Source organism: Melospiza georgiana, chromosome 15 (assembly GCF_028018845.1).
Source record: "Melospiza georgiana isolate bMelGeo1 chromosome 15, bMelGeo1.pri, whole genome shotgun sequence".
Classification (NCBI taxonomy): Eukaryota; Metazoa; Chordata; class Aves; order Passeriformes; family Passerellidae; genus Melospiza; species Melospiza georgiana.
The window spans coordinates 857,971-870,452 of record NC_080444.1 but is presented as its reverse complement, the minus strand read 5'-3'; the positions used below and the strand labels follow the sequence as shown (position 1 = coordinate 870,452).

At 52.1% G+C, this 12,482-nt stretch overlaps 1 protein-coding gene across 1 annotated transcript in view; it reads right to left on the bottom strand.

Annotated features, from left to right (window-relative positions):
- Positions 1–10,986, bottom strand: part of NR3C1 (nuclear receptor subfamily 3 group C member 1) — a 61,472-nt gene extending 50,486 nt beyond the window's left edge. The window contains exons 1-2 of the mRNA XM_058034796.1: positions 10,887–10,986; positions 7,881–9,069 (exon numbers count right to left, since the gene is read on the bottom strand). Of these exons, the coding sequence (XP_057890779.1) occupies positions 7,881–9,055 (1,175 nt within the window). The 5' untranslated portion in view covers positions 9,056–9,069; positions 10,887–10,986. The remainder of the gene's footprint in view (positions 1–7,880; positions 9,070–10,886) is intronic.
- Positions 10,987–12,482: the final 1,496 nt, after the last annotated feature.

The following is a 12,482-nucleotide window of genomic DNA, read 5'->3' as shown; positions in this document are numbered from 1 at the left end:
TCACAGCTGTACTCACAGCCACCCTCACCCTTCATTTTTGAGCAAGACTGCTCTGAGACTCAGCTCTGTGGGCATGAGCGAGGAGCTCAGCACAACACAGCAGCTGGGCACAGCCCCCTGAGCCCAGCCCAGCCCAGCTCCCCCTGCCCATCCAGCCCCCGCAGGGCCAGAGGTGCTCCCACAGGGCAGCCTGGCCCTGGCACAGCTCCCGGCCACGCTGAGCCCTCCCAGACCCCGTTACCACATCCCTCCACACCACCACACCTCGGAGCAGGTTCTCCGAGCCCTGACAGCGAAAATAAACAGCATCAGCTGCTGGTTTGTGTCACAGATTCCAGACTCCTGGCTCAGGGCAGGGGGACCTGCTGGAGCTTGGCAATAAAAGGCCCCGAGAAGCCCCAGAGCCCAAGTGGTGCTCTCAGAGCAGGCGGGGAGGGCAGGGGAAGGCAAGGGGACACCACGCAGGCTGAAGCCCAAAGCAAGGCCAGGTGCACACACAGCACAGCAGCCCTGTCCTTCCCAAAGGCAGCTGGGAAGGAAGAGATCCATGGAAACCCTCTGGTCACACCCGATTCACACAGCTGGAGAGGAGCTGCGCAACGCCTGCAGGACTCTCACCTAAGAGCAGAACCCCACGTTGTAACACTCTCACAGAATGTCTAACCCCAGATATCTTGTTTTCACACCCCCCTCACCACTGAGATGCAGCCAAGCTGCTGCCCACTGGTGAGCAGAGAGGTCACCCACCTTCCAGCCCCTCTCCTCCATGGGAACTGCCAGCAGACACAGGGATTCAAACATTCGGGGACAGGGACACACACCAAAACCCCCCAAATCACCCCTGCCTGCAAAGCTTCTCGTAAGGAAAGACTGAAGTCCCTGCTGCACCCAGAAGTGCACCACAAGGGATCCTCTGGGTAAGGACAATGACAGGACCCCTTCCAGGTTTCTTGGAAAAAAGAAAACCAAGCCAGGGAGCTGTGAAATCACTTCCATTATTTGCTTCTAGAATAGATGACACACTTCAATGATACTTCATGATTTGCTCCTCCTTGACTCTACAGCGCATTTCGGAGTTTCTCAAGTAGTATTTTGAGGCAAACTACTCATTTGTGCCCTCATTTCCTCATAAAGAGTCCCATCCTGAGCAACACTTGCTAACTTTAAACTCAGTTACACAAATAAAAGTAATGAGAAATAAGAAGTGTCTGAATAAAGCAAGACAAGAGTAAATGGCGCCCTGCTGCTCACAAGTTTCATATTAAATCTTGTGTGACCGTGGTGCAGAAATTTGATGATCTCCAGCTGCTTTCTGACACACAGTAACTGTACAAACATATTACAAATAGTATGAAGAATGTATTACTGTAAAATCCAATATGAAACTAGTTTTCTTTACTAAATTACAGTAGCAGTGAACTGAATTCAAGAAAGACATGATCATTATTTTAGAATTCCTTCCCCAACAGTACTTTTGCATTTGCAACGTCACAAAACCCAAGATATTTAATCAAAAAGGGGAACTTGTGTATGATATTGCATCCCCACAGCAAGTATCAGCAGTCTGTGGGGTATTAATCTCCAATTAATCAGGATTGCAATTTTCTAGGAAGATTTAGCACGGACTGGCAGCTCCACAGGTAGAGCTGGAGCCTGGAGGTTTAATGGTGACCCACTGGCACTGGCTGGATTGAAATACACTGGGCTGGTACAGAAACATTCTCCACACACCATGTCAGGATGACTTCTGAAGAGCACAACTTCCTCCAGAAACCCAGACAATTGTGGTGATTATTGATTTAAGGCACCAGGCTACAGAACTCTACATGATATCCTGGGTAAGTAACACCGTGTCCTGGAGTCTAAAGCAGGGAGGAATCCTGACCTCATGTCCATCCCCTGCACTGCAAGCCCAGCTCCAGGCTCCCTGAGCCCCAGGAGCTGCAGCTGCTCCACCTCTGGGACACGGAGGTGACACAGCCAGCAGGCCAGGCCACGGGACAGGCAGCAAATCCCTTTCTCAGGTGTTCTGTAGTTCTATTTCAAGCAATACAGGCATGGCTTGGGCAGAGGGAGACGCTGCCTCAGCCAGGGATGGAATCCCAGCAGGAAACCCCATGGCAGAGGTTTGGGGAGCTGAGTCAGACCAGGACATGGGAGGCACAGGCACAACACCCTCTCTGGAGTGAAGGTGAAGTAAGGAGGAAAATCCCCCGATGAGACACAGTGATTGCACTGAGCTGTACCCCCAGCCCAACCCTGCACTCCTGGGAACACAGTTCCTCACACCCCAGTAAGGAGCTGGGTGCTGCACTGGTTTCACATGGGGGCAGCCCACCCCTGCTGCTTCTCCTGCCCACAGGCAGCAAGAGCTGCACGGCCAGAGCCCCCCACCTGCCCCCAAGGCTGTGGTACCCAGCGCTCCAGCCCAAGGATGGAGCTCGCTCCGTGCAGGTGACCCTCTGCTGACATCCCTCTGCAGGTGACAGCAATGCCACAGCCACAACGGTCACACCTCACAAAGGGGCAAAGAAACAGCCAGTTTTGTGTTTTGTTTTTTTCCCACAGATAGCCCAACAGAGCTGCTCTGGAGTCAGAGCCAAGACAATGAGATGGAATTATTCTTTTTTTGCGTGTGTCATCCCTTCCAGCTGTACTGGTTCACTCCTGTCCCGGGGGACGAGGCCATCCGCTGACAGCATCTGACCAGCGTTTCCAGAGCCAGCAGCATTAACTCCTGCTCTGCAGGGCCTGGGCTGGCTGAGCATGGGCTGTGCTGCAGAAGGGCATCACTGGAGCTCACTCTCCAGGGGCTGTTACTAATGGTTATCAATGGATCTCACACTGCTCTGAATCAGCCGGAAAATCCCTGCGATGAGAACAATCATCTGTGCTCGCAACAGTGCCACACATTAATTCTTCAGCAAATAAGATTACAATCTGTGCATACTTGAGACTCTGGGAGACAAAGGCTGGGAAACCAAAGAGAGCTTAACCCAAACTGCCTGGGTTGGGTGCACAGCACTCAGCACATCCAAGTGTTCTGCCCAGAAACCACCCTGCTGCACACACACTTGTTCTGTGCTCCTGGGTTCCAAGCTGATCACTTCACAAAGGCATTTCCAGGTTCCTTTCCCTACACCAGAGGTGATGCTCACAGTTATTTTAACAGCACAAACCCAAGGTAATTGTAACTACAGCTCTACAAAGCTTTTCCCATCGCCTGTAACTTGGATTGAAAACGGGATTTTATTGGGATGGTGTTTACCCCCAGACTGATGCCATGGGGACTGTTTGCAGAATGCCACACAACACTAGCACCTTGGGGTGGGAGAGCAGCTTGGGCTGGCTCCAACCACCCCAAAAATGAATGCCAGTCCAAAGAGGACTTGGGAATCTTTTACAGTGCAGAAATAATTCCAGCTTGCAGTTACATATACACACAGAATATGCACCACTTGCTCACTTCCAAAATGAGCAGCAACAAGGGAAGAAGGGAAATTTGCTTCCCCCAAGATAAATTGCTCTCACTGTAAAAGTAATCTTTAGCATGGTAAATATACAATGTAGGAGTTGGATAATACCTGTATTTCACATTTCTGGGAAGATTCGTGAGTGGGACTCATTCAACCACAGCTTTGCCTTCACTGGCAGCAGGAGAGCACAAGGGTTTAACCATGGAGATAAATTTAAAAAAAATTGTATGGACAACAAAAATAAGGTTGCTTTATAAGCCAGAATTAAGTTTAAAACAAAGATCATTGTCAGGAGAAATAAATTTGCAGAAGTTAACCATTTGCACTGGACTTACAGCAACTTCCTTGGCTATGAGCTCGGCGGAATGATCAGCCAAAACTGGGAAAAGTGGATTACATCTCACATGACCTCTCATTTATCTAGTTACCTTCCCACAGCACCTTAGAGCACATTCTGCAGGACATTCCGGATCCACCCCTTTCTGCCAAAACAACTGGATTTCTCACCATGTGCTTCCCGAGCACAGTACTGCATTAAGCTGACAAATCACAACACAGCCCGCTGGAACCCCGAGCACTCCAAACACCACGCCTGGGTTTTCTATCACAGCAGAACGATGAAAAAAGCCCCGATTGCGGATGTCCCATACATTACCCCGTGCTGAGTCAGGCAGCACTGAGAGCCCTGCAGCCAGCCCTGCCAAGCCACCGGCCTTGGCCTGCAGCCGAGGGAAACAAAGCGGCAAGACAAACGGACAAGTGACCTTTACCACTGCTGGCAACAACCATGGCCTTCCCTTCCTTCCCACAGCACCTGAGCCCAAGAAGAAGCCCAGCTAAAGAGCCAGGGGTAGAAGGGTAACTTCTGGAAGCAAGGCTTTGGACTGGGACTGACCAGAGAAACTTCTTCTTCCAGACTCTCCTCCTCTTTAATGGCTTCTCTCAGCTCTTGCCCTTTCTTAAACTTCCTTAATGATCCTTATCCCCCACAAGCTTAAGTACTAGGAACAATTTCAACTGTAATAAGAGAAGCCATAACACTGCCAGTGGGGCCCAGTTTCTGTGAATTCTGGCTGTGGGAGCAAACCCTGCACTGCTGGGCTGCTTCTCAGCATCCTTCACTCCCCCCACAACAAGCCACATCTCCAGGAAGTCAGAGCAATAGGAGCTGAGGGAAGGATTTAATGTATATACCATGCAAGAGCCCCACGAGTGTGTGTTGCTAAAACCATTTCCTTGAAATGGAACGGTTTTCCCTGGGTTTGTGCAATAAATCACAGCAACATCCCATCGCAGACAGACGCCAGCAAACCCTCCAGCTCCTCAGAGAAGCACTGCAGCACGATCTGCTCCTCTTCCAGCTGCTGTCTCACTGCCATTGAGGACAACCTAAGGTAAAATGTCTGTCATCCTACTTCTTCCTCCCCTTTATTCTGTCCACCCTCTTCATGGGCTGCACTGCTCAGAGGGGAGACCCTGAGGGCTCCCAGGCAAAGCCATCCTGCTGGCCAGAGCCTCCCTGCTGCTCAGAGCTGGAGCCAGAGGAGCTGCAGCTCACAGCTTCACTGCTCAGCACAAGCCCCAGCTGGCTCTTCCACCAGCAGCAGCCTATTGATTATTGCCAATTCATTGCCATCAATCAAACTCCTGAAGTTTGCATTCTGCTCGTTAACTTCCGGATCCCTCCCGCAGTTCACTGCAATCGACTGGTTTGCTTGGGCCTGATCATCACTTGTCTCATTAGAGCCAGCGTGCTGGGCTACCTGGAGGAGCCGAACCGCTCAGAAATGGCACGACATCAGTTCCAGCCTGGGTGGACAGAAAACAACATTCCAGGTTTCGCACTAAACAGGCAGATTAAAAACAGCCTGAGCACCAGGGCTGAACTGCAGCCTTTCTTCCCCTATGTTCAGTCCACAATTAATATGTTATTAGTAGACAAATAATTCTACAAACACCAGAAAGCATTTCCTCCTGGAAACTGAAGCTTCTCAAAATCCCAGCCTCCACCTCTCACATTTAGTACCTAAAAAAAAAACAGACCACGGGAACCTGGCAAGAGAGTCCTTCCTTTGTTTCTAAAACAAATGCCAATTTTGTTAAGCCTTCTGCAAGAAAAACAAACAAATCCACAATACATCACCTTAAACTAACCCAGTTTAGACCAAATATTTCTGGCAAGGTTCAAGAAGAAAAAAAATTCCTGCTTCAAACCCAAGGCTCATTAATACCTCAAACACTGTAAAAGGAAGATGGACTTGCCTGAATGTTATAGAACAAAAATAATAAAGCAAACCCAAACAATGCTGTTTTTAGAAATGGACTTCATAGTTGAAGTGTATAAAAATCCTTGGGAAGTAAGAACAGCTTCCACAAACTTGTGAATAATGCATTTTTATGCAAAGCTCAGCTAGGAGCCACCTCGAAATTCTTTACACATTCCATAAAGAAAAAAAAAAAAAAGGCATTATCTTACAGCAAAAAGGAAGCAATAAAATGTAAGATGACCTTGCAGGAAGCAAGAACGTCAATGCTGAAGCCCCAGCATGGATAACCCTGGGCAGAGGAGGAGGCAGCTGGTGCTGGGATGCTCTAGGACGGTCCCTGCACTGCCCCAAACTGCTCCAGAGAGCCCAAAACATCTCCCCCTGCTCTCCCCATCCCTCCAGGACAGCTCTGCCACGCTCACAGCCCGGAGGAGCTGCCCATCCCTCCAGGATCACACACAGGACACGCTGCTGAACCCCAGGGCTGGGCACACATCTCCTGTCACCCACGCCAGGGCACAGGGCTCTGCCCACACAGCCCTGCACAGCACAGCCGGGCAGCACCTCCTCGGATTTACCCTCACAAGTGACATTTCCATCACCTCGGGGGAACCTGCTTATTTAAACTGTCCCTGAAAGCCTCCTCCTCAGAGCAGAGACATTTCTTGCTTTGACACAAAGTTTATGATTATCATTAAAGATACAGTGAGAACAGAGGAAATAAACTCAAAAAAACGCCCACGAAACAAACTGAACACAACACGGAATCGGACAAATTATGCAAAAGGTTAGCAAAAAGCTTTTCTAGTCTGTTGAAATAAATGGTGAGACACGCTCAATATTCACATATCAAAGTGGAGTCCAATCACAGATTTTGATTTTCTTTTCTGGATCTCTTACATTAGAAATTTAAATACTTTAAAGAAAAAAAACCCAAAACTTTGAACACTCCAAAGAAAAAAGGAAACACTTACAACAGAAATCAAAACCTATAAAAGAAACTGAGAATGAAAGCAAGCTAGAAGTTGTCTTCCTGAAACAAAGAAGGAATCCTCGCACACTTCATTCCAGCCATGGGAAAATGGAGCAAACATCGCGCAGGGAGAGCCCCGGGACTGGCGGAACACCCTGGGGAGTGGATTGTCAGCAGAGCAGTAAAACCCACAATGTTAAACCAGATCCTTCATGAAAAGCCTACAAAGGCCAGGTTTCTGTATAGGCACTGACAGGGCCATTTTCTAACAAATCCCCCTCTTCTGTGGCAGCCACACGCTGCCCGTGCAGAGTTGTTGAGCACAGAGCAGCTGAGGGAGACACACAGCTGGGTGTTCCCCTGGAACCAGAGCCATTCCAGCAGCACACCTATCCCAGAGCTGCCCCAAAACCGTCCCAGAGCTGCTCCTCCAGCAGCGCTGCCCTGCAACAGCTGCACCTCTGCATTACTGCAGGAAACACACCCACCAAGGCACCGGCCGCAGGTAGGACCCAGCTCCCCACACCCCTCCTGCTGTTCCACTTGGAGTTAAATTCCAGCTCTGTTTAAGCCCGACTGCAAATACTCTTATCTCTTTAAAGGCAGCTATTGAACAAGCTGCTGAGTATTCCCCACTCGGAATCTTCTTGTCCATGTAAGGTAAATGCCTTACATTTAAGCACAGCGAAAACTTGAGTTCAGCTTAAATGTAATTCTAGAAATTTACCCAGCAACCAAGTTATTTTTGTGCATAACATTTAAGTAATGCTAGGAAAGAAAAAAAGCCCACAGTGATTGATCCTCTGACCCCTGGGAACGAAGGAGCTTTTGTATACATTTAAATACTTCCTCCCATACTGCCTGTGTATGGATCCTGCTACCACATACTCGATTCTCCCTCTAGGCTGTATCTTGGAAGTTTTATTTTTATTTATTTACTTTTTAGACCATGCCAGCTCCCCTCAAGTTTTCTTCCCTTTAATACCAATAATTAAGTAGTTGCCTAAAGCTGATGTACTGTGGGATAAACACTCCCCAGTGATGTCTGATCATCCACACATACCAAATGGAAAAGGAAAAAAGCCCAGGCAACAAACCAGCATGCATGGAGCTGTGCTAAACATGCTTGTAGCGTTTTAATAAAGAGCAACACAAACTAATTACCTTGAATAGCCATTAGAGAAAGCAGGTCTGCCAGAGAGGTTGAGCGTTCCCAGTGGAGCCAATGCCTCGTCCCCTGATCCCTGGCACCTATTCCAATTTTCTGACCCGGCAGGAAGAGATGGAATGATATTAAAAATTGGTTTCTGATCCTGCTGCTGAGAGAGCGATGCAGTATTTAAATCATAGTGGTACATCTGTCCCCCAGAGGTGCTGACACCGTGGATGGAGATGGCCGAGACTTTCGTACCCAGCAGGTTCGACCCGGAGAAGTTGGCCTGGCAGTAAAGCGGGCCCATGTTTTCCTGCTTGATGCCGGGAGTACACAGTTCGATGAAGTCTTCCTTTTCTGTTTTCACTTGAGGCATTGGCATTTTGGAACTGGGTAAAAGGTCACCACGGTCATTAATTTTAGGTTTAGTGTCAGATAAAAGAGGAGGCTTGCAGTCTTCGCCGAGACTTCCTTCCAGGAGAAAGGCGTCGTCCGCGGATATGGGGGACAGCAAGCCGCCGTCATCGAGCAACGGGTCCAGCCGCCACGGGCTCCCGTTGGGCTCCTTGCCCGGCGACACCGGCGGCAATTCCAAATCCTGGAGGATATCCAGGGTGCTTTGGTCTTCAGAGAACAACTTCAAGTTGCCGCCATTCGAGCCCACCTGGCCTTGGACCGCAGCTCCCAACTCCGCGGGGACGCTGCGCCCGGCCATGCCTGGGAAATCCGGCTCGAGCGGCACCTCAGAGGACGCGGTTCCCTTGGCGTCCTCGGCCAGGCTCGAGGACTTGTTCAAGCTCGCAATACTTTCCTCCAGGAGCCTCAAGTCCGTGTCTCCAGAAGAGACGCCGATTTGGCCCTGGTGCGGAAATCCAAGGTCGTTTCCCATCACTTTTGCGTCTGTTTCACCCATGTACAGTCCCATCGAGAGCGACACTGCCTTGGAAAGGTCTGGCGGAGGCACATTGTTTCCTAATCCTTTTGGAAAGTCAGCCAAAGCAGGTTGCTGACTGGAATCTGACTGAGAAGATGCAGGGAGAGGAGATGTAGACACAGGGGCTTGGACAGTAGCTCCACCCCTGAAGGGTGGATGGAAGTCCATCACGATCCCTCCTTTGGTACTGATGAGTGCATTTTTCCTGGTTTCATCTTGATCCAACGGGTTAAGCAATTCTTTGGAATCCATTACTTTACCATTAACTATAAAAAGATGAGAAGCAGTCAAAGTCAGCACAGCAAGGACACATTAATAAAAGCTTTAAAATGAAAAGTCTAAATCCTTTGCCTAGCAAACCTGGCTCAGCTGCTCTGAGAGCAAAGGCACGGCACACCACGCTCTGGGGTGACACATGCCATGTCTCTCAGACACACTGCACTTGTTTTCAGGGGGTTTTAGGTTTTGGTTTCTGTCTAGTGAGGAGGAACTTTGTATTTTAAAGCTTTGCTAAACCTGGAGGAAGGGGTAAGTCTGCCTGCACGCAACTTGGAATCAAGCTACAGCACGTGACATCTGTGCACACACTCTCCAGCTCTGTCACCCATCCCAGCACTAAGGAAATGTAAGAATTGTTAAAGGACCCAGTTTACAAATTTTGCCAAGTAAATTTCTCTGATACGTAACTACAGCTTGAGCAGGGGAAAAGGACATTTGCCACCTTTCCAAGGCAGCTCTCCCCTTGCAGAGCAGGTCTGGAGCTCCCAGAGGTGGCACCTCTGTGGTTTGGCATTCCCCAGGACTCAACCTCCCCACCACAAAACACAGCGTTTGCCACCTTTGCACGGGTTCAGTCTTAAAAAGGAACCCACCTACCTCGCAGTAAACCCCGCATAATTCTTTAAATACATCTCAAATTTATAAATAAAATCTAGCTAAAAATAAAGCAGGATTTATATTAGCTTACAGCACCCTAGCCGTTCACTGCTGCTCTCCAAACACACCCGACGCTGAAAACAAACCTCGTAAGTTTCAGATGTTTGTATTTGCTACATGGTTGTTGGTTTTGTTTTCGTTTTTTTTTTTTTTTTTTTTCTCAGCGGAGAGCATAAATATTTGGAGAAATACTGTAAATTCTTGGGCAAACTTCCGACACGGTGTCCGGCCTTGCCCCGGCAGCGCCCAGCCCGCACTGCCGCAGTCCGGGGGGCACTGCCAGCCTGTCCCCTCCCGCCGGGCACGGGGACACCGCCACAGCCGCGGCCCCGCCGCTATTTCTGTGCGCAAAGTTAAGGCTGCGAGCGGCAAAAAGGCCCCACGTGGAAAACCTTAAGGTGGCCCGGGCGAGCTGGTGCCGGGCGGGAGCGGCGGAGCGCCGGGAGCTCCGGGCAGCGGGGCCGCGGGTCCCGTCCGCGCTGCCCGGCGAGCGCAGCCCCAGAGCCGCAGCCCGGAGCGCGGCCCGCGGGGCACCCGAACCGCCGCTGCTTAAGGTGGACACCGCACAGCGACCGGAAAAAACACAGAAAACACAAGAATACCTCCAGCGCTGCCTTCTTCCTTTTTTACACGGAGGGGAGGGAAAAGGTAGTTATTTCATTTGACAATTCCCCCAACGCCCCAAAAAAAACAAGGCAGCGAATCATCCAGCGTAGGAAACGTGTCAAAAATCAGCTGCGAGAGTCTGCCCAAGGGCGGAAAACGCTGCAAATACTTAAAACCGCCGGATTGCAATAAAATCGCCTTCGCAAAGTACAGTTTTCAGAGAAATGTGTCGGGACCTGTTGAGCCGTCTCCTGGCACACCCACTCCAGCAGCAGCAGCAGCCCCGCGCGGGGCTCAGCCGCGCTCCCCGCCCGCGCCCCCCGCTCCCCCGGGACACGGACACCGGGGGCCCGGCCCGGGGGTCCCCGCGCCCCGCCGGGGCGGCCCCGCCGCCGCTCCCGCTGCCGTCCCGCCCGGAGCCCCTCTGGGGGCGGCTCGGCCCGGCTCCCCCCGCCCCGGGCATTCCTGCGGGCACCGCCGCACCCCCCCCGGCAAGTTCCCGGGGGGAAGCGCAGCCCCGCGGGACCCCCGCCGCCCTTACCTCGTCCGGGGGAGGGCGCTGGGGCTCCTTCAGCCGCCCACGGCCATGGCGCCCCGCGGCGGGGGCGGCAGCCGGCTGGGGGGGTCAACAGCCGCCCCTCGGGGCCGCGGCGGCGGCAGCACCGCTCCCCCCGCCGCCGCTGATGCCGCTCCGGCCGCTGCCGCCGCTCCTCCCGCGGGCCCCAGACCCTGACCCGTCCCCGCCCGCCGCCGCGGCGCCCCCTCCGTTAATTAGCGCTAATTGCCTTGGCGGACCTCGCCCCCCCTCGCTCCCCGCCCCGTCCCTCCGCCGGGCAGCGCCGCGCTCGGCGGTTCTGCCCCCGCCACAAAATGGAGGACGGCGGCGGCCGCCTCCTCCCCGTCCCCTCCCTCTCTCCCTCCCTCCCTCCGCCTCCCCGACGTGGAGAGGGAGTGGAGACAGCGGCTCGGCGAGGGGCGGCCGCGGCCGGAGCTGCTCCGCGCCCCGGCTCGCCTCGGCTCGGCTCTGCTGTGCCGTGCCCAGCCCCGCTCCGGCCCCGCCGCCGCCGCCCGGCTCCGGGGCAGCCCCAGCCGAGGGCGAACGGTGCGACCTGTTGGCCGAGACGGGAAAGTGCAGCCGGGCCCGGCCCCGAGCGGGCACGGCGGAGCGGGCACGACAGGGCAGAGCTGGGTAGGACAGAGTGGACAGGGCGGGACGGGCAGAGTGGACAGGGCTGGGCAGAATGGGGCAGGACACAGCAGAGCAGGGCAAGGGGAGGTGCTCCTGCTCGGCCCTGGCATGGCACAGCTGGAGCCCGTTTCCAGCTCTGGGCTCTGCTCTATAGGTGAGACAAGGAACGACTGGGGAGGGTCCGACAGAGGCCGCGAATATGTTGAGGGGTCTGGAGCATCTTTCTGATCGAGGAGGGACTGTGGGAGCTGAGCTGGGTTGGTCTGGAGAAAACTGACAGGGATCCCATCAATCCATACAAACATCTCCAAGGGCTGGCTGAGGATGGTGCCAGACCCTGTTCATGGTGCCAGTGACAGGACAAAGAGCATTAAACTCGAACACAAGTTCCACCTCAACATGAAGAAGAACTTCCTTCACTGGAACAGCTGCCCAGGGAGGGGCTGGAGTTTCCCTCTCTAAAGAGAGGGAAACCCACCCCAAACCCACCTGGACACGTTCCTGTGTCACCCCCAGGGGACCCTGCCTTGGCAGAGGCTTGGACAAGGTTGAGATTTTACAGCACAACTATATACCTTCTTGGTGTTTTTTAAATTATAAGTTTTTTTCTGCCACATTGACTTTTGGAAGCAGTTGTTTTACTTTTAAAATGCAAAACACATGCACATAATGTTACATTAACATTATTTTCCCCCCACAAGTTATGAAAAATGGTTCTAAAAATTGTAGCTTTTCCCCATTTTTGAAAGATATGTTTAAAGCAGCCCTCAAAACTGTCTTGCGGTGCATTTTGAATGATGCAATGGATTTACAGCTCGCAGGAAACGCTTCTTCCCATGCAAGGGAACTGGAATAGCAGAAGTCAGAGCGTTCACAGAGACTGTGAAAGCTCTGTCACCAGTGCAGGCTGTTCAATAAAGGCAATGACGTCTCTCAAAGCATGAAATC